The sequence below is a fragment of the Dasypus novemcinctus genome, chromosome 29, assembly GCF_030445035.2.
Source record: "Dasypus novemcinctus isolate mDasNov1 chromosome 29, mDasNov1.1.hap2, whole genome shotgun sequence".
In the NCBI taxonomy this organism is placed as follows: Eukaryota; Metazoa; Chordata; class Mammalia; order Cingulata; family Dasypodidae; genus Dasypus; species Dasypus novemcinctus.
Window position 1 is genome coordinate 7,499,242 of NC_080701.1, and position 22,879 is coordinate 7,522,120.

Here is a 22,879-nt window from a genome sequence, read left to right on the forward strand (position 1 = left end):
AAAGCATACATTATTAGCATATTTTAATCAGAGAACTATGAAATACTATGAATTCATACTGGCTTACATCTCATAACATAATACACAGTTGAAAGGGACTACAAAAACAAGTAGCTGGGAAGCAGACTAGGCCCAATGGTTAGGGCATCCATCTACAATATGGGAGGCCCGGCCTCCTTGACCCGTGTGGAGCTGGCCCACGCGCAGTGCTGATGCATGCAAAGAGTGCCGTGCTACACAGGGGTGTCCCCATGTAGGGGAGCCCCACGCGCAAGGAATGCACCCCATAAGGAGAGCCGCCCAGCGCAAAAGAAAGTGCCTGCCCAGAAATGGTGCTACACACACAGAGAGCTGACAAAACAAGATGACGCAACAAAAAGAAATACAGATTCCCATGCCTCTGACAACAACAGAAGTGGACAAAAGAAGAACACGCAGCAAATAGACACAGAGAACAGACAACTGGGGCAGGGGGGAAGGGGAGAGAAATAAATCTTAAAAAAATAAAATAAAAAATAGAGTCTCCTGATAGTTTACTTTAAAAAAAAAAAAGAAAATGTATCTGAGGTTGTAGCTTCTAAATAAAAGGTTGTGAGTTCTAAAAGATCAAATATGGCCAAATTTCTAACATTTTAAACTGAAGCAAATTCTATATATCTATAAAATGTTACAAATATGAAAAGGTTTATCTGATTCATAAAAATGTCATGATATCAGGAAATTGTTTTCAGACCTCTGAAGTATGATGTGAGAGAAATGAAAGTTATCATTAACTGCCTAAGAATTTCTCATTTGAAGACTGCAATACTGTCACCTAATCAAGGAAAAAAGCTTATGGAAAATTTTCAAAACCACAACTTATTCCTTACATCTTGTAGCTCCGTACTGAGTACTCACTGCAGTGAAATTCCTTTTGCAAGCATCAACAACTGCCCCTTTCTTGCTAAATCCAAAGGACTCCGTCCAATTCTTATTTGACCTATCACAGTAACCACTTATCACCATTGACTTCTCTTTCCTACTCGAAAAGCTCTCCTCCTGTGATAACCAAATCTCCTGGGTTTCTTTGCAGCTCTCAGGCAGCTCAGTCTTGGTATCTTTCTGGAGCTTGTCTTCCACAAGATTGTAGTACTAAAAAAACCCCATGTACCTTAAATATTAAGGCACTGTACAGAACCCTTGAAACTGAGAGTTTAGAATAATTATGATTACTAAACCATTATATAGGTGCCTTTTACTTCCAGTAAAGTATAAAACAGCCAAAGGTTAATATCTGACATCACTGAAGCTGGCTGGATTTAGCCTAGAACTGCTATAATGATGACCATTCTAAACAGGTCTCATCCCAGTTTATGGTTACTCAAAATTTAGCCTCTCCCCTGTGTATACTTATTACTGTGATGGTGATTCTGGACTGAACTTACCTGTTTATGATTCTTTCAGAATGAGGGTCACCCTTGTGTATACTTACTGTACTGATGGTAATTCTAGACTGAACTTAGCATTGTTTATGGTTCTTTCAGAACTAGGCTTGCCCTTGTGTAAACTTGCCATTGTGTTGGCACCAGGCCACCCTCCTGTTTACTATCCATATGGAAAACCTGACTGACCTCTACCCTGTACTTTCCTATCCCAGAACCTTGACCTCTGAAAATGACTGTAACACCCTGATTTGGTACCCATCCCACCATGCTCAATCCCTTCACATGTTTATGAATGAAGGAACCTGTGTCCAATTCTACCCCAATTATACCTCAGCACCACAGTGGTATAAAATAATAGAATTTCTGCAGTTCAGGGAGGCCGATTTGAGATTGTACATCTCTAGCCTCTCACCAGCAAATAAATCCTCCTTTCCTCCCTAGCCTAGTTTGGTATGTCTGTCTATTCTGCTGTGCTGAGTGAACGAACCCACTAAGGACCACCTCTCTCAACAATGAAATATTGAAATCCCTGAGGGGTTTGCAGTAGGCCCTCTATTCTTACTCTCCATCCTCTAGCTGGGTGAATTCAATTACTACTGATACCGATAACCTCCAAATCCATTTTATCTCCAGCCCGGATCAAAGCTCTAAATCTGGGAAGCAGATGTGGCTCAAGTGCTAGAGCTTCCGCCTGCCATACGAGAGTACCTAGGTTCGATCCCTGGGGCCTCCTGGTAAAAAAGAAGAAGAGAAACGTGCCTGCGCTGCAAGCTGGTGCCTGCGTGGTTAGCCAGTGTTGCGCGAGCGCCTGCGTGGTGAGCCAGTGCTGCACAAGTGCCTGCATGGTAAGCCAGTGCCCTGCGCAAGTGAGTCACGCAGCAAGATGATGACGCAGCAAAAGAGAGACAAGGGGAGAGTCAAGGTGAAGCACAGCAGAGACCAGGAACTGAGGTGGCGCAATTGACAGGGAACCTCTCTCCACATCACAGGTCCCCGGGATCAAATCCCAGTGAATCCTAGAGGAGAGAAAATGAGAAAAGAAGACAACATAGACAGCAAAAACAGCAGGGCAGGAGAAGAGGAAAGGGGAAAAATAATAAATAAATCTTAAAAAAAAAAGCTCTATCAAACATTTCAATTTAGGTTTCACATAGGCATCTGACCCATTCTCAACAGTGAACTCATTTCTTCCTTCCAAAATCTCTTCCTTCTCCTGTGTTTCCCAATGAGGAGAAAGAATTTCCCTTTCACAGGAAATACAGCCATTCTACTTGTCTACTTTCCTCTCATCCCACTCACATCATTTACCAAGTGCTGCTGAGTCTCTCTCCTAGAAAGCTCTGATATATGGGTACTCTTCTTCATTCGCACAGGCACAGATGATTTCAAGTCATCATTACCTTTAGCCTCATTTCTGCAGAAACCTCTTGAGTAGACGTCACCCTCCTCCAATCTTTCATTCCCAGCTAAGCTATTCTCCACAGCACAGACAGAGCAGTCCTTCCAAATAAAACCTCATCTCATAACCTCCTAGATAAAACCTTTAGATTTTTGCCACAGATTTCAGGATGAAGTCTAGATTCTTTAATGTGGCCTAAGAAGCCCTTTAGGATTTGGCCCTTGCTTCCATTATAGCCTCAATCCTTGTTTCCTCCCCATCCTGGCATTCTAAAGCCATTCCGAACTTCTTTGGGTTCCCTGAATTTGCTGTGCTAATTCATATTTCCAGACCTTTACCAACACTATGTAAATATCCTTCCCTACTTCTTCATTAGGTTATTTCCAATGTGAATCCCTTCAGTTTTTAGCTTACCCTAATGTTCTATCATAGCAGCCGATATTTCCCAGTTCTGCACTTTTCACACTATAATTGCCTGTTTTTCCTATCTGGATCTCCCACCAGCTATGAGCGGGAGAATATATCAGGGATAGTGGCCGTCTTATTCACCACTCTGCCTCCAAAATACAGTGCGTCTCTGAACTAACCACGTGATAGCCAGGCCCTGAGCCTCAACAGACTTGAAACTCCTACCCTCTGGTTTATTGGACTTACCCCACTCAGCTAACATGGAGGTGAAGAAGGTCAACCACCACACCAGGGAGCCAAGAGTGCCTACAACTGAAAGCAGGAGAATTGCATCCAGCATCCATGTGGAATCTAAGCCCCCTCTTGATATAGATGTGGAGTGGACAAAACCACTCTAAGGTCCACAGGATGGAGGAATAGAGTATGGATTAGAGTGCACTTACTGGGAAACGGACTTTGGCCCAGTGGTTAGGGCGTCCGTCATACCATACCGCGGTTCAAACCCCGGGCCTCCTTGACCCGTGTGGAGCTGGCCATGCGCAGTGCTGATGCGCGCAAGGAGTGCCCTGCCACGCAAGGGTGTCCCCCGCGTGGGGGAGGCCCACGCGCAAGGAGTGCGCCCGTGAGGAAAGCCGCCCAGCGTGAAAAGAAAGTGCAGCCTGCCCAGGAATGGCGCCGCCCACACTTCCCGTGCCGCTGACGACAACAGAAACAGACAAAGAAACAAGACGCAGCAAATAGACACCAAGAACAGACAACCAGGGGAGGGGGGGAAATTAAATAAAAATAAATAAATCTTAAAAAAATAAAAAATAAAAAAAATTTTAAAAAAAGAGTGCACTTACTGATATTCTATTCATGAACTATTGTGATTAATAATCGAAGAAAATGTGGCATTGGTGTGGAGAAAGTAGCCATGGGTGGCTGCTGGGGGTAGGGAGTGGGAGGAAGAGATGTGATGTGGGGCGTTTTCGGGGGTTGGAGTTGTCCTGGGTGGTGCTGCAGGGACAGTTACCAGACATTGTATGTCCTCCCATGGCCCACTGGGTGGACTGTGGGAGAGTGTGGGCTATGGTGCGGACCACTGACCATGAGGTGCACCGGTGCTCAGAGATGTATTCACCAAGCACAATGAACGTCTCATGATGATGGAGGAGGTTGTTGTTACGGGGGGAGGAGTCAGGTGAGGGGGCTTGGGGGTATATGGGGACCTCATATTTTTTTAATATAATATTAAAAAAATAAAGACAAAAAAATACAGTGTGGTGCCTGACATGTAGTAATCATCAATAAATATTTGCTAAGAGATCACATTTTAGAATAATTTAGCTCTTTGTTCAGTAACATATGCCTTATTTTAGGAAGGTGACACTCAAATATATTTTCCACTTCAATTTTATTACTCTTATTTCAAATAATCAAAATGGACATGATATGAAAAATATTTAGAACTATACTTAAATCAATAACCAGATAAGCAGTCATAAACCAATAGGCTTATCTACCTTGACCTTCTGCACTGGCAATAGCAAAGACACAAAAGACTCAAGTAGTTTATACTTTAGTAACAAATCAATAAAAATAGTACAGAAAGCTCCCCAGGATCATCTACTTGCTGTGTGATAATGCAATCTTGTGAAAATGAAAAAACAAAAAGCAATGTAATCTATGTACAGAAATGACAAAGGCTAACCAAACTTTACAGAAGGAACTTTACAAGGTAATGGATAAGTAGGAAAGGAAAACATAATACGCCTTTTTCCCCAAAATAATTCCGTTACATTGTGAAATATTTTCTTTCTATTCTGTAAGATGTACACAGAGCAAAAGAGAGCAGCAGTAACGAGCACATTTAGACAAATTACAACTTCTCTAAGTTTTCTTGTCTATCATGAGTTACTACAGCTGATATATATATGAAGTGCTTTGAAAACAGCAGAATTGCTCAAAAATAGCTCAATGTTTTAATTTGTGGCTTTGCAGATTAGATATTTAAACAGGCAAAGGGGAGTGTAAATTTAATTGCTATTTGATATTCAAATAAAAGAACTTCAATAGCTTAACCATGGTTTTAGTTATTCCTTTCAGATCATATACCTCAATTAACTGGTTGAGAATTAATGCTATTTAGGCTTCTATATGATAAGGAAATTGTAATCAAATCAAAGCAGAACTGTTATTATGACTCATCTTCGGAAACATAAAATTAGCTTTACTATTTTGAGAAACCACCATAAATCATTTTAGTGCCATATTTCACACAATCTTAAAATCTAGAAAGGATCTAAACAAGTATCTAATCCAGTGGTTCTTAACCATTTTTAGAACCTACTAAAAACTACAGATGTTCATTTATGCCATAAATGAAAAATGCTATATATAATCTCAGAGGACCCATGGGACACTTCTATTATCCCAAGGTTTAGAACTCTGGCCTTGTACAACTCCTCATTTGTATTGAGAACACTGATGCTCAAAAAGGTTAAGAGGCATACCCAAGAACACAAAGTTAATATCAAAGGATCCAGAACATTTTATAAGTGAACATTTTATTTCACTTTACCTTCAAAACAACTCTGCAAGGTATTACCATGCCTATTTTTTAAAGAAAATGTGCTCTTAGATGAAGTTATTTGGAAAGATAAACATCCTAATTCCATTCTATAACACTACCAAAAATAAAGTAAGAAAAAGAGAATGAGAAAGCAAATGGCAAAGAAAGACCAACTCAAATTGTATGCAGTAAGTATGACAGGTCTCAATTAGGGGTCAAAGAAAAGTGACAAAATCAATAGCAAACAAAATTGAAGAGGAGATAGTGGCATTCAAACAATCTTTGGTCGCCTTCATTCTGGGTTAAAACCACGTAAGGTCATGGCATAAAAGCCAGAGATGGCAAAGCTTCAAGGAAGAAGTGGCCAAGTATGTCAAATGCTGTAGAAAAATCAAGTACAGGGAAGTGTCCACAAGGTTCAGGGAGGGCTATCTGCACCCAAATGGTCCTCTACTAATATTTAAAATCTAACTCATAAATCTGGTCTTATAGGTAGGTAATTCTTAAGTTATTAAAACAGAGTAGAACAAGGTCTTTGGAGTAAGGTTGTAAATTTTAATTTGCACAATACCGAGCAATCCCTTACTACAGTGCTACCTCCCTTGGTAGAATGCTTTCAGATATTAAAAAAATAATAAAGAATTTGAAATGTCTCAAACAATAAGGTGATTAATCCCAGGACAAGAAGTCTAGAGTTAAGGCAATCACAAGACTAGTTAGGTCATGTCATAAAGGACCTGTGCCTCACCCCTTTTTCTACTCTGCCATTCTGAACATATATATTGGTTTTGCCCATACTTTCACAATTACAAGACAGCCTCAGCAACTCAAGCATCACATTCTCATACACATTTCCAGCAGGAGAGAACGTCCCTTTCCAGTGTCCTTCATGAAGGAGGAGCAAACTTTCACAGAAGCCCCATAATTGGGTCATGTGCTCATTCCTAAACCAATAACCTGCAAGGTGCTGAAGTAATCCTGATGATTTTTTTTTACTAATAAAAATGTATTTCTTGGGACTTGGGAGACTAAATTCTGCCAATACTTACACCAAACCAAAGGACTGTCAGCAAAGGCAAAAGTATGGCAAACTATCTGCCACAACCACCCTGCAAAGGTGTTGTAAAGATTGTATATATAATCTAAGTGAAATGCTTACATCCTATCTGCTATATTGTAACTTTTTTTCATTTCCTGATATAATTTGAGGCTTATTTTCAACCTCCAAATGTATCAAATTCAGTAAATCATACTAAGCTATCTGATGCAATGTAATATTTACTATGATAAACATATTCCACAATTTATAAACAATTTTGTACCTTAAGTTTTACAAAACTCCTATGAATCAATTTGTCATAATTTGCTTCCATCTGCAAGCAGAGAAGACTGAACCAAAATATTTCAAAACATTTAATCAAATCATATTGGCAACGTTAGGCCATCTCTAAAAAAATACATACTTCTAAAATAAACAAATATTTCCATTTAATAAAATCATTTCTAAAAGTATTTTACCTGTACTCAAGTGATCCTTTTCATTAAAGGTACTTGAGTTCTTGTGGTAACATGCAAAGGAAAGAAAATTTACTTTGAAATGTCAACCTAGATAGGTATGATTCCCTGATCAACCAAAAGTTTAATAATAATGAACATGCCTGTCAAGAATTCCCTTTATTCTTAACTTGTTCAGTTCTTTAATGCCTTCAGAATGACATTCTATGTTAATTCTTTTATCACAGGTTTCAAAACATTCTATAAGCTCGCTGTTGACCTTTTCTTCCTCAGGTATTGAGTAGAGTTTAAAATTTAAATATTTACTTATATGTTTTACACATCTAGTATAATATAAGGAATAGTTTTGTATAATACTCCCCTTAAATCCATGTACAAAATTAAGGATAAGAGCTACAAAGATATAGTAGTAAATGATTACATTGAAAAAAAAAAATGAGATTCTGGGATATTAAAATATGTTCCCCATAAAACAGCACTGTTAACAGCAGTAAGAAAACAGATGGACCAGATGGGCAGAGAAAAGGACTAAGAGTTCTTATTTAGTCATGGTCAATTTGAGATGATGCCCAAAAATTTCACCCAATAGAGAGAGAGAAAAAGTGGATGAAGGGCCGCTCTGATCAAAATGGCGGAGAGTAAGATGCTTCAGGGCTCCGGCCCCCACAGAAGCTTTAAACAACGAGCGAGAACTGGCAGAAAAATCTTTCTAAAAGCTCCAGAAAGCAGTGAAAGGACTACAGCAACAGGAAGCACAATGAATCAGGCAAAAGGCTACATAAGAGTGGTAGGATCTGGTGGGGCCTGGCTGTCCCTCTCTACCCCCACCAGCTTGGCAGGGGCTGAGCCCCGCTTGCTGTGCAAATCCCTAGTCCCGGTTCTGGAAGGAGCATTGTAACTCTCTTGCACATTCGAGAGCAAGCGTGTCTGGCCCAATCTATGGAGGTGACCTGAGGGGCTTGCCATCCCAGAACCTGCTGAGCATGCAGAAGACAGCACACAGAGCTCTCCTGCAGAACGCTGTGGGACAGCAATCAAGTGGCACTACCTTCATGATGGGCTGCTGGCTGTAGGAATAGTACAGTGCCCAGGGCCTGAGGAAACTGGGGATCTTCAGAACCTGCTAACAGGGGAATACCGAAGGCCACTTGGGCATAAGACAGCAGGATCTACAGAAAGGAACGAGAGGGCACTAGGCCTTGACCCCGAGCTAGTCCCTAAACTCGCTGCGTCCTGAAGCAGTGCACTCCTGCGCTCGCACAGATAAATCTGCAAAGAAGAATGTGTTTTTCTTTCTTCCTTTTCTTTTCTCCTAAATTTCAAGGAAACATCTCTTATAACACTACAATACTCAGATATGAGCTAAGGAACAGATGCCACAGAGTCTAACTTCCAACAATATTACATTAAAATATCAAAATGTCCAGATTTCAACAACCGGTTAAAAAAATACTAGGACACTGGAAGTGGTGGCCCACGGAAAAGGAAAGATTAAAGTATCAGAGGCCTCAATGACGAGGACTAGACCTAAGAAGTATCAGACAAGGACCAATTTTTAAAAAGGCCCTAAATATGCTCAAAGACATAAAGGAAATATAGATTAAGAACTAAAGGATATCAGGGAAATTACAGATTAACACAAAAAGAATATCAATAGAGAGCTGAAAATAATGAAAAGAAACCAAATGAAGCTGAAGACCATAGTAACAGAAATTTAAAATCCCCTGTGGGGGCTCAATAGCATATTGGAGCTGGCAGAAGAAAATATCCATGAACTTCAAGTTAAGACAACTGAATTCATTCAGTCTGAGAAGTAGACTAGAAGAATGTAGAAAAGTCAACAGAGCCTAAAGAACCCATGTGACACCATCAAGTGTACCAACACACACATTTTGGCAAGAAAAAGTGTCAGAGAAAATACTCAAAGAAATAATAGCTGAAAACTTCTCGAATGTAATGAAAGACATGAATATACACATCCAATACATTCAATGAACTCCAAACAGGATTAACTCAAATAAACCCATCTCATGGCTTATTAAGAATTCTGAAAGCCCCAAGAGAGAAACAACAAGTCGTGTACAAGGGAGCCTCAACAAGATTAAATGCCATAATTGCACTGGAAACCATGGAGGAGAGACGGCAATGGGATGACATATTTAAATTGATGAAAGCAAGAAACTGCCAACAAGGAATTCTATACCTGGCAAAACTTTAAAAAGGGAAAGATTAAGACATTCCCAAATTTAAAAAAAAAACAAAACACTAAAGTAGTTCATCATCACTAGACCAGCCCTGTAAGAAAGGCCAGAGAAAGTTAAAAAGACTATAAATAATGGACTATAGCAAAGAGTACAATTTTTTTCCTCTCCCCTTCCCCAACCCCCCCCCCCCCCAGTTGTCTGCTCTCTGTGTCCATTTGCTGTGTGTTCTGTGTCCACTTGTATTCTTGTCAGCAGCACCGGGAATGTGGTCTCTTTTTGTTGTGTCATCTTGCTGCATCAGCTATGTGTGCAGCACCACTCCTGGGCAGGGTGCACTTTTTTCACACTGGGCGGCTCTCCTTACGGGGCACACTCCTTGCGCATGGGGCTCCCCTACGCAGGGACACCCCTGCATGGCACGGCACTCCTTGCGCGCATTAGCACTGAGCGTGGACTAACTCATCACACATCAGGAAGCCCTGGGTTTGAACCCTGGACCTCCCACGTGGTAGGCGGATGCTCTATCCGTTGAGCCAAATACGCTTCCCAAGAGTACAATTATAATTATCATATTTTGGGCTTGTAACTACACATTTTACTTTCTTCAAGATCTAAAATGCAAATGCATAAAATGTAATGATAAAACAACGGTTTGGAACTCACAATGTACAAATATGTAATCTGTGGCAAGAATTACATAAAGACTGGGGAATAGGAACATAGTTTTTGCATACAACTGAAGTTAAGTTGGCATGAAAGCAAATGAGATTGCCATTGATTTAGGATGTTAAATTTAAGCCATCTGGTATCTACAAAGAAACTATCAGAGAACATGCCAGCACACAATGATAGAAATTAGAGTACAGGTTACCAGGGGTGGTGGACAGGTTGAAATGGGAGTTAATACATAGCAGTGCAGGGTTTCTTGTTGGAGAAATGGGGAAGTTTAACTATGGAAAGTGGTGAGAGGTTCACAATATTAAGAATGTGCTTAGTCCCACCGAATGGTATGCATGGAAGTGGCTGAGATGAGAAAGTTCATGTGGTATATATACTCCCACAACTAAATTTTAAAAAAGAGCAACTAAAGGGACAATGAGAATTAAATGCAATATGATCCTGTATGGGCCTAAGGAGGATAAAAGGCTGAAAGGGACATATGAAAAACTGGAACAAAGATTATAAGCTTTACATCAATGTTAAATGTCAGTGTAATAAGTGCACTTCTGGTAGTTATGGAAGTGAATATCCTTGTTCTTAGGAAATGTAAATGGCAATATTAAGTATTGAAGGAGCATGATGTATAAAACCTACACTCAAGCATCCAGAAAATGGAGATGTGAGATAGTCAGATAGATAGATAGGTAGATACATACATACATACATACATACATACATAGAGCAAGCAAATATGGCAAAATGTTAAAATTGGTAGATCTGTGTATCTGGGTAGGGGGGGTGATAGTATGTTGGAGTTCTCTGTATAGGGTTTATACTATTTTTGGAACTACCCTGTAAGTTCAAAAGTATTTCAATATAAAAAGAGAAAAAAGTTCTCGATGAAGGTAGACAGAAATATTACCTGTTTCACACACATGCATACACAATTATGTAACAATTATATAACAAACAGCCATTTGTTAGTCATCTTCCTATTTTCCAGCAAGGGAACACAGTTACATCTATACATAACCAAAGGCAAGTTTTCTACCTTGGAGGAATTAGAATGACATTCCAGGAGGGATTCTTATAGAAAGAAACAGTCATGACAGTCAGATAAGCCAAACAAATTCCAGAGACCACTGAGGTAACCAAATCAGACATGGGCAGAAAGATCAAAATGACATCCAAAATCAATGAATACTTAGGGCTAAAGAGAGAATGAAAATATTAAAAGTAGCAAAAGAACAGTTAATGAATCAGGGCTCAGAATGCCTCGGATTACCTGTTTCTGCTCTTTTCCTTTCTCTGTGTCTTACATGCAGAACAGAGCACATTTACAGCACTGAAGATATGAGTAGTGAATAGATGAGGAGGAAAACATCCTAAATATTATCTTTTGGTAAATTTACTACCTCTTACTTAGGAGTATCGGGAGACAATTCTTCATGGATTTCTATACATCTTGTGAGCTGAAGCAATGACAGGCTTTGTTCTGGACCACAGCCTTGGAAGACAAAATGTGCCCTTCGAGAACCAAAAGCAAGTTTGTTTACTTTCCAGTTAAATAAAGAACATCTCCCAAAAGGGCAAAGGTCAGAGAAGGTTAATGCACATTGTGATAATTAAGTTCATGTGTAGACTTGGCAAGGTTACAGTGCCCAGTTCTTCAGTCAAATAAGAACTGGCTTGACTGTTACTGTGAGGGTATTTAAAGAATTTAAATCAGTTCTCAGTTGATTACATGTATCACTAACTACATCTAAAATCAACAAAGGCAATTGCCTTCAACAGAGAGAGAAGTCTCATCCAATCAGTTGAGCCCTTAAAGGAAGAACTGATGATTTCAGAATGCTAAAAGAATTTCTATCTCTACTTCAGTCAGCTCCTTTCTCATGGGGAATTTATCAAAACTTTCATCAGAGTTACCATCTTGAGGCCTACCCTACAGAATTCAGCCTTGCCAATCCCCTCAGTCGCATGAGCCAATTCCTATAATAAATCTCATGCTATGCATATACACACACATATTTTGGTTCTGGTTCTCTGAAGAAACCTAATACCTGCATTATTAGAGATGACTTGGGTTCCCTAAGCTGTTAAGCTCTTACTACAGGTGTGGACAACATCTGGCTCTCTTCATGTTGCCCTGTGGGAACTGAATCTCAAGAAACCAGCACAAACGTTAAGTCTGGCAACCCTCTTGCTGCAAGTAATAAACCATCCCTTGTCTCTCACACTGGACTGCCGTGTCTTCAGCCATCATCTGTGAAATGGTGGCAGACTAACATTCACCATTCTTGACAAGAAACTTGGACCACTCCAGGTAAGTCTGTCATTTCCCATCACTATATAAGGTGATACTCTAACAGAGAAAAAAGCCTGCTGTAAGCATAACCTGGGTATGTATGTATACCTGTCAATGTATAGTTACTATGTTTCTTAAAGTTGTAATATGTTTGCAAATTTTTGGTTCTACTTAATTTCTTTATCTGATGTAAAGATCTAATGTTTACCTCCACCATCTTCCTTTTCATCATTGGCTAAGAGCGTACAGTCTCTATAATTAGATATATACATCTCATTGTAAAATAAGCTTAAAACCATTAATCACATAAGGAAACTATCAGAGATCACTGAATTATGTTTCATTTAGGCAAACATTACTTCTCTCTTAAATATTTATAAACTTCTACAATTTCGCCAAAATTATAAATATGCATTGTGACCACTCCCATATGGCATAGCTTATTAGCTAATCATTTGCTTAGTATATCGATTTAATAATCATAACAGTTTTTAAGCCTGTTGGTCATCATTACAGAATTTGAGCTTCTTACATTACCAAAAGAGGTCATTATAAATTAAGACCATTCTAAATGGGGCTGATTATCAAATTAGTGCTAACAATGTGAGAAACCATCAAGACAAAGGAAACATACGATGAGCTAGAAATAGAGCTGTATACTAGAGGCCAAAGTCTCCCAAAAATTCACCTCACATATGAGAATTCAAAAATGAATTTGTAATGGTTATATTCAATGTAATTAAGGAAAATAATTACTAAAATCTTATCCATCTTCTTTGCCTATTTGCTAAACTATTTCTCTTGAACATATTCTTAAATGGAGACTAACTTTTTAATGAATGCAAATGTCTTCATGAAGCAGTATGCATATACACATATACATATACACACACATCCACAGAACAGCACCGATTCTTCGATGATGCGAAAACATGAGATCTTCCATGATCTCAAACAACATAAGAGCTGAAAATTTTAGTGTTTCATAATACAGTAAGTAATAATTTATCCCAGTAACCAGGAAATTTACTACTATTATAAAGTCAGTTTATTTCAGTTAAAAAAAAAATGTTTAAAAACTTCATACCACATTTTGGAATCTCATCATACATACAGTGTAAATGAGGACTAAAGTATGTGTAGCTATCAATTACTAAGCATATGTGATGTTCCAGGCACTGCACTAAGCATGTTACATAGTCTTATTTAATCCTGAGATGGAAGTATCATTTCTGTTGTTTTTAAATGAGGATGCTAAAATTCAAGGAGATTAAGTGGTTTGCCCAATGTCCTACAATTAAATAGGGACTAAGCTGTAATGGGATCATCTGTCTGATTTGAAAGTCTACAGGAGTAACATTACTGCCATAACTATGAATTCCTTAAAAGCTACCAATGTCCATTCTTGATTCCAGGCTCAACTCAAAACTTCAATTTGGCTTCCTCTGGAGGAGTATACACTGGCCGTGCCAAATCAACTATTCTGGTATATGTGCCAGTAATATTTATTGTGGTAAATTGGTTCCAGCTGCTATAGCTTTTGGTACAATGATATAAAATCTTATACTAAGCACCAGGTTGGAAGAAATAAATATGTATGGTCAGAACAACCCTTGAATAGCCCCTAGAAAGTGGTGCAATGGTGACCAGTCACTTCTCAATACTTTCAGTAAAGATGTTCTTCTTCCAACATTGCAAGAGATTTGTTTTTGAATTGAGGACCAGATATAAAACTGGCCAACATTTCATGGGTACACATGCCAGAGGAAAGGGTCAAAACTTCAACTATTTAAATTATTGTTTTACCCTTCTTTTCCTTAAGTAATACATAAATAAATGGCATTGCCAGCATATATAATTAGGCTCTATTATTTGAAGAAAATGGAGTATTTTTGGAAGACATCCTTTTATAATTCTCAATAATTTTCTAATTTTTCACTTTCAAGGTATCTTTGTAAAAACAAGTTTCAATAGCAGATATTGAAATTTATATTTAATTATACTGAATGAGCAAACATTTTCACGTGTTAAAGTAGTCTTACAATCATAAATGCTATGAACATGTACACTTTTCAGACTATTTCTTTTAAATAAATGTGGTTATAGTCATCTTTCTAGAAGATTGAAAAAAAATTTTTATTGCCCTCTGCTCTGGGTAAACCACAAAAGCTGTCTACTTTTCAATCTCCAGCTTTCTCATGAAAAACCATGAAATCTAAAATCCCTGGAAAGTGATATGGGTCAAGTGCCAGGAGGTATATATTTAATTTATATTTGAAAGTATAATTTTAATTTAATAGCAGTCCTTCTCTAAACCTCTTATCAGAACTACACCAAGCATTCTGTAAGCCCTGCCATCATGATAAAATTAAAAAGTTAAAAAGAAGTTCGTTAATATTGAGTACAGGGCTGTTTCACGAGAAAAGGAATCAGAAGGCAAAATTTTCCCCCCTTCACTCTCTCCACCGAGTTATGAAGAAAATTGCGGTAATATTTTAACCCCGACTGAGATTCTGAACCATGTGTGGGTGTACCTGTTTAAACCATCTTAAATTATATAAGCTGAGTACTCGTATCTACATGATTTACAATTAGAAACTTCTGCAACCGTTCAATTTTTTTTTTATGCTGCTGGGTCCCTGGTAACGATGGGCACCTGAAATTCACAAATAATCTGACAAGTACTTTAAACAAGGTCATTGACCTCAAACGCTGCTCTCAACAAACTTACCAGCGTGTCATCAAGCTACCAGAACTTCACGAATGAATCTGCCTCACGCACGCGATTATACGAGTTCAACATAATGGGGGGAAAAAAAAAATGAACATGCCCCTTTCAAAACGCCTAAGAAGACAGAACTTCAGACACAAGGCGAGGCCGTTACCCCTGAAAAGGCTCACGCAGGGGGCCGCGCACTCAGCCCGACGGGACAAAAGGTTCCCGGAGGCCTGCGAGTACTCGCCCCGGGCCCGGGGACACCACGCGCCCCTCCGCGGCTCCCGCCGCCCGGCGGCCCGCGCAAGGGGCGCCCCGGCCTCGGGGGAGGCAGCGCGGGGCTGACCCCCACGCGAGCTGGGCTCCCCCCACACCCCGAGCTGGGCTCCACCCCCACCCATGGGCTCACCCCCCCCCACCCGACCTGGGCTCACCCCCCACCCCACCCCCGAGCTGGGCTCACCCCCCACCCCACCCCCCGAGCTGGGCTCACACCCCCCCCCCCGAGCTGGGCTCCACCCCCCACCCCCACCCCCGAGCTGGGCTCCACCCCCACGCATGGGCTCACCCCCCCCCCCTACCCGAGCTGGGCTCACACCCCCCCCCCCCGAGCAGGGCTCCACCCCCACGCATGGGCTCACCCCCCCCTACCCGAGCTGGGCTCACCCCCCCCCCCCCCGAGCAGGGCTCCACCCCCACGCATGGGCTCACCCCCCCCTACCCGAGCTGGGCTCACCCCCCACCCCCCCCCCCCGAGCAGGGCTCCACCCCCACGCATGGGCTCACCCCCCCCTACCCGAGCTGGGCTCACCCCCCACCCCCCCCCCGAGCTAGGCTCCACCCCCACGCATGGGCTCACCCCCCCCTACCCGAGCTGGGCTCACCCCCCACCCCCCACCCCCCAGCCGGGCTCCACCCCCGGGCGAGGCCGGCCCCGCGCCCGCCGCAGGCCTCGCCCCCGCGCGCCCGGCTGCCTAGCAACGCGGCGCGCCGCCGGGGCCGGGCCGCGGGCCGGGCCTACCTCCTTCTTCTTCTGCCCGCCGCCGAGCTGGATGCACAGGAGCAGCAGCAGCAGCAGGAAGGGGAAGCTGCCGGCCGGCAGGGCCCACGGCCGCCGGCCCGCCGGCCTGCGGCGTGAAGGAGCGCCCGCCATGGCCGCCGGGCAGCGCCGCCTCCACGCGCGGTAGCCGTGCGCGCCCAGCTCCTCGCGGCGCCCGCGGCCGCCGGGCACGCCGCCGGGGGCCCCCCGGCCGGGCTCTCGCGGAGACGGCGGCGGCGCGGCGGGAGACGCGGGCGGCGGCCGAGGACGCGGGATGGGCGGCTGGCAGCGCATCCGGGTCACCGCGCGAGGGGCCCGCCGCGCCGGGGCGCAGGAAGTGGGCGTGGCGAGCGCGGGCGGCCGGCGGGGGGCGCGCGGCGGGCGAGGCGCGGGCCTGCCGCCCCCTGCGCGGAGCCGGGTGCCCGGCTGGCGAGACGCCCCCTCTTCCAACACGCTCCCTCGGGCGGCCCCGATTGCCCCCCTCCCCGAGGGATGGGATGAGTACGGCGCTGCCTGCTCTAGACACCTACAAGCTCCGCTCCCACCGGACATTTGGCGCGGCACAGCTCTGTCTCCACCATGAGCCTCCCCCAGGCCTCGGACGTTTACTCCAAAGCCCCCTGGGTGCCAGGAGGCCGTCCCACAACCTCACAGCTGTTCCTTCCAGCCCTAACTGGGGGTCTGGAGGAACTCACTCAGGCACCGCTTAGTCCATTCATTCGTGCCTGTGGTGTTCATTGGGCATCCCAGGCACTGTACTAGGCACTTCCGACGCAAAAGTGAGCAGGACTTAATGCTATTCCTACTCTCTGAAAGTCCGCATTTTAAAAAGTAACACTAGGCTGCTTCCATCTTTTGACAATTACGGATAACGCTGCTATGAACAATGGTGTGCGAATACCTGCTTGAGTTCCTGCTTTCAGTTCTTTGGGGTGTACACCTAGAAGTGGGTTACTAGGTCAGAGGGTCAATCTATACCTTCCCGGGGAACTGCCAAAGTGTGGTCCACAGGGGCTGCCGCGTTTTACATTGCTGCTAGCGATGAATGCCTGTTTATATTTCTCCACATCTGCTCCAACACTTTAAATTTTCCCTTTTTTTTAATAGTAGCCATTCTAGTGGGTGTGAAATTGAACCTCATTGTGGTTTTGAGTTGTATTTCCCTGATGGATAATGAGGTTGAGCATTTTCTCATGTCCTTTTTGTCCATTTGTATATGTTCTTTGGAGAGAGGTCTATTCAAGTCTTTTGCGCATTTTAAAATTGGATTGTTTATCTTTTTTGTGGTTAAGTTGAAATTTTCTCTATATATTCTGGATATTCAACCTGTATGTGTATTTCCACACATTTTCTCCCATTGTGTAGGTTGTCATTTCATGTTCATGATAAAGTTCTTCGAGGCACAAAAGTTTTTAATTTTCATTTATCTGTTTTCTTTCCTTGCTTGTGCTTTGGGTATAAAGCCTAAGACTGTTGCCTACCATAATGTCCTGAATATGCTGCCTACATTTTCTGCTAGGAATTTGAGAGCTGTGGCTCTTATATTTAGGTCTTTAATCCATTTTGAGTTGATTTTTATATAAGGTAGGAGGTAGGCATCCTCCATTCTTTTGCAAATGGAGATCCAGTCTTCCAATTGATTGGTTTTTGCCACCTTGTCAAAAATCATTTGGCCATAAAGGTAAGGCTTGATTAATAAACTCTCAGTTCAATTCCATTTGTCTATATGTCTGTTCTTGTGACAGTAGCATGCTGTTTTGATTACTATGGCTTTGTAATAATCTTAAGATCAGGAAATGTGAGTCTCCAACTTCACTCTTCTTTTTCAAAATGGCTTTGGGTAATTTGGGCCCTTTACCACTCCATATAAATTTGATGATTGGCTTTTCCTTTGCAAAGAAGGCTGTTGGAATTTAGTTGTGATTGCCTTGATTCTGTAAGTCATTCTGGGTAGAAATGACATCTTAACAATATTTAGTCTTCCAACCATGAATATTTTAGCAATGTTTTGTAGCTTTCTCGTACAAGTCCTTTACATCTTGGTTAAATTCATTCCTAGATATTTAATTCTTTTAGTTGCCATTGTAAATAATTTTTTTTCATCATTTCCTCCTCAGATTGCTGATTAGTAGTGAATAGAAATACTACTGATTTTTGAATGTTAATCTTGTACCCCACCACTTTACTGAATTTGTTTATTTGCTCTAGGAGCTTTGTGGATTTTTCAGGATTTTGTCTATGTAGTTCCATTTATGCTTTCTGTTAACTTTTTTATAGCACTTATCATTACCTGACTTTATTTCCATTCTTCCCCATTAGGATGAAAACTCCAAGAGGCAGAAGCTTTTCATCCACATTGTCTAGGATAAGGTATATAAGAATATTTTTATTCTTAAACATAATTCATTCCTGTGGGTGTGAACCCACTGTATTAGTCAACCAAAAGGGTGCGGATACAAAATACCAGAAGCCTATTGGCTTTTTTTTTTTTAAGATTTGTTTTTTTATTATTTCTCTCCCCTCCCCCCCCCCCCCCCCAGTTATCTGCTCTCTGTGTCCACTTGCTGTGTGTTCTTCTGTGACCACTTCTATCCTTATCAGTGGCACCAGGAATCTTTGTTTCTTTTTGTTGTGTCATCTTGCTGTGTCAGCTCTCCGTGTGTGCGGTGCCATTCCTGGGCAGGCTGCACTTTCTTTCGCGCTGGGCGGCTCTCCTTACGGGGCGCACTCCTTGCACGTGGGGCTCCCCTACACGGGGGACACCCCTGCGTGGCAGGGCACTTGTGCACATCAGCACTGCACATGGGCCAGCTGCACACGGGTCAAGGAGGCCCAGGGTTTGAACCACAGACCTCCCATGTTGTAGGCCGCTGCCCTATCCATTGGGCCAAGTCCGCTTCCCCCTATTGGCTTTTATAAAGGGTATTTATTTGGGGTAGGAGCTTACAGATACCAGGCCATAAAGAATAGCTTACTTCCCTCACCAAAATCTATTTCCATGTATTAGAGCAAGATGGCTGCCAACATCTGCCAGGCTTCAGGCTTCCTGGGCTCCTCTTTTCCCAGGTCTTGCTTCTCCCCAGGCTCAGGATTCCTCTCTTCCTGGGGATTGCTTCTCTTCTGTGTGCTTACTTCCCGCAGCTCCAGCTTAAGACTTCAGCATCAAACTCCAACATCAAAACTCCATCATTAACAACCCTCCAATTCTGTCCTTCTCCGTGCCTTTTATCTGTGAGTCCCCACCCACGAAGAGGTGAGGACTGAGTAGCCTACTGAAATGGTCCAATCAAAGCCCTAATCATAATTTAATCATGCCCAGGTACAGACAGGTTTACAAACATAATCCAGTATCTATTTTTGGAATTCATAACTATATCAAACTGCTACACCCACTGTAAGTTAGGACCTTTTAATGAGGTTACTTCAGTTAAAGTGTGACCCACCTCAATCAAGATGGGTCTTAATTCTATTCGTGGAGACTTATAAGTGAAATGAAATTCAGACAGGCAAAAAGCAAGCCACAGAAAGTGAGAGCTGAACATCAAGGGAAGAGAAGGACAGACCAGGAGATAGTGTCAGGTGCCTTGCCATGTGACAAGCTAAGGATCAAGGATCACCAGCAGACAAGCCCCAGAGTGCCTTCATCTTCAGGAAGAAAGCATTGCTTTGATGACATCTCGATTTGGAAATTGTCCAGTCTCAAACCATGAGCAAATGAATTCCCATTGTTTAACACAAACCGTTTTGTGGTATTTGCTTGAACAGTGTAAGAAACTTAAAAACACACCCCTCTGTTTTTCAGAGCATCCATCACTACCTGGCAATATGCTAATCTATTTATTTGTCAGTTTTCCCCAATTAGAATGGAAACTCCAGGAAGCCTTTCTTTCCTCATCTTTGAATCCACATTACCTAGAATAGTGCACTTGTTGAGTGAATGGATGAATCCAACTGTTCTGTTTATTCCCTAAAGCACAGTGTAATCATGTCACTCTCCTGAGTCCAAAGATTTTCAGTTGCTTCTGCTAGGTTCAAAGGAAATCCAAAGTCTTAATAATGGCTTATAGCAAAATTCTAGAGTGTGCACAAGGACTTTCCAAGAACTACATAGTTACAGATGGTTTTAAAAGAATAAATTTCCAGAATCTCAACTATTATGTGTAGTTCCTAAAATTGGTCATCTTGAAAAAAATGTCAGAGGTGAAAAGCCTGTTACTGGTTGTCCTTGACTACCTTTCTTGGCACAATTGCTTTCCCTACCTTACAAAAGAAAAATACTGAATATCTTTCAACCTTCTTGAGTAGTATGCTAAAATACACTGTGATAGGGGATAATAAGCTTTCAAGGCACCAAACAAGAGAACAGTTCTAAATATTAGTATAGGTGTTAAAAAAGTATTGATTTTAATGACTGACCAAAAAACACTATTTGCTAATCAGGGGCTTCTAATTTTTTGCTTTCAAAAAAACCAAATGGGGACATAATTCAGTTATCTGCTAGAGATCATATATACTTTTGTGATAAATTGCAATGTAATTTTTGACATGTAGCTCATAAGGAGTTAAAAGAATTGAGTGATTTTATGATAAGCTCCTATTCCCATGTACTTCTTGTGAACATAGTTTCTTAATAATTAACATAAACAAAAATTTAAAATAAGAATGAAGTGAATAATGCTGAATATTATCTCATCCTAGCAATAATTGATATTTATCCATGCATATATTAATTGAAAAAAAAAAGCCTGTCTCCGTCCCTCTGTGTATCTTCTCTCTTGTGTCTACTTACATGTTCTTGACCGAGTGTCCATTTATATAGTCCTCCAAAGGGGCAGGGAGTCATCCCTGCATGCCCTAATGGAATCAAAGCCCTAATCTTGATTTAATCAAGTAAACGTAAAGACTTTGAATTTAACACAATCAAAGGTTACCACACCCAGAGGAACAGACCAGTTGACAAACATAATCAATATCTGTTTGTGGAAATTATAAATAGTATCAAACTGCCATACTTCCTAAAAAGGTTTTTTTTTTTAAGTCCCATGGAAGCTATGGAATGGGAATACAAGTTCAAAGTGATAAAGAGATAATATAAAATATTTGTTAAAATGAAGAGCTCCTCATTTGATAGTTCATTTTTAATAGTTAATGAGGATTGTCATTTCAGTTCCTTTGGAAACATTTTAAAATATGGTATGACAGCTTTATTTTTAAAATGTCAATATTTTTAACTTGCAGGTTACTTCTTAATTTATGATGAAAACTTTTAGATGTTTACTTTAAGATGCACAAGGGACTCTATAGTTTTCCCAAGTCTTTTAGGGGGATGTGATCAAGGCACTTAGAAGACCACAGCTCAACCACCTTTCTGTGCATTGCTGCCTCAGTCACCACTACAGCTTTGTGGAATGGCCTTCCCTGCACTACCTGTCCTTGGAAATCCCACCCACCCATCAGGTCACAACTAACTATCACTCCTGTTGTTATTCTTGATTCCTAGCCAGCAGTAATCAGTGTCTACCCTTTGCTCCCATATTCGCGTGTTTGTAGCTATTTATTTTAAAACATGTATTTGGCATTTCCTATAGTTACCAGAGAGTTCAAGACAAAAATTCAAGTATCTAAAAGACAAAAATATTTACGTGCAATGTTTTTTTTTTTTTTAGGTACCAGACCCAGGAATTGGACCCCAGACCTCGTGTGTGGGAAGCCGGCACTCAACCACGGAACCACATCGGCTCCCCTGAAATGGTCTTTTCGTTTGTTTGCTTTTTTGTTTGTTTGTTTGTTTTTCAATTTTAGGAGGCTCCGGGGACCAAACCTGGGACCTCCCATGGGTGAAGCAGGCACTCAACCACTTTGAGCCACATCTGCTCCCCACAGGCAATCTTGTAAAAAGACACAGCAATAAACATGATTTTTAGGAACTTAACCTTTCTTTCAAAAATAAGTAATCTTTTTTGAAAAATGGTTTGAGAGGATATTAAAAAACAAAATCTCTTATGGTAAAAATGAACTGCTAATCTGGGCATAAAATAAAATGGTAACTGTATAGAAAAAAGACTAAAGTTGTAATTTTATTTTTTCTGTATTTTCATGAAACAATATGTGTAGTAAAGGATCTACTAATATATGTTCCCTTGTATGTATTTAGGCATACAAATATATAAAAATACATAAATTGGTAGTTTAAAGCTTTTACCTGTAGCTTTGAAATATAACTTATCAGTATATAAATCAAATAATGTATATATATAAAAGAATAAATGTACCACATTGACAAAAAATAGAAATGTTCTTAATAAACAAATATAATCACATGCATTACTTTGTGAATCTCTATAATTATAGTGCCTAGTACTGTAAATCATTTGTATTAACATTTTTAACCTAACTTTCTTTTCTCTAGACAAAAGGGAAAATAGAAGACAGAAAAGAAAGAACTGTTTAGCTATTTTTTCAGCATAAACATTATTTTCTTATTTTATTTTAAAGTAGCAAAAGTAGGGAAAACGGACTTGGCCCAGTGGTTAGGGCGTCCGTCTACCACATGGGAGGTCCACAGTTCAAACCCCGGGCCTCCTTGACCCTTGTGGAGCTGGCCCATGTGCAGTGCTGATGCGCGCAAGGAGTGCCGCGCCACGCAGGGGTG

The 22,879-nt window shown here is 41.3% G+C and overlaps 1 protein-coding gene and 1 long non-coding RNA gene across 6 annotated transcripts in view; one reads left to right on the forward strand and one right to left on the reverse strand.

The window, feature by feature from the left end:
• TUSC3 (tumor suppressor candidate 3) overlaps positions 1-16,530 on the reverse strand; it is a 245,212-nt gene extending 228,682 nt beyond the window's left edge. For all 5 annotated transcript variants that reach the window (XR_011647748.1, XM_071212625.1, XM_058289935.1 and 2 more), the window contains exon 1: positions 16,210-16,530. Coding sequence is in view for 4 of the 5 variants with exons in the window: in XM_071212625.1 (XP_071068726.1) it covers positions 16,210-16,521 (312 nt within the window). In the remaining variant the exon portion in view is untranslated. The remainder of the gene's footprint in view (positions 1-16,209) is intronic.
• A 62-nt stretch (positions 16,531-16,592) lies between these two features.
• On the forward strand, positions 16,593-22,545 carry LOC131276580 (uncharacterized). The gene is made up of 3 exons (XR_009184038.2): positions 16,593-17,006; positions 18,547-18,597; positions 21,894-22,545. It is a non-coding gene; the product is annotated as an uncharacterized lncRNA (long non-coding RNA).
• Positions 22,546-22,879: the final 334 nt, after the last annotated feature.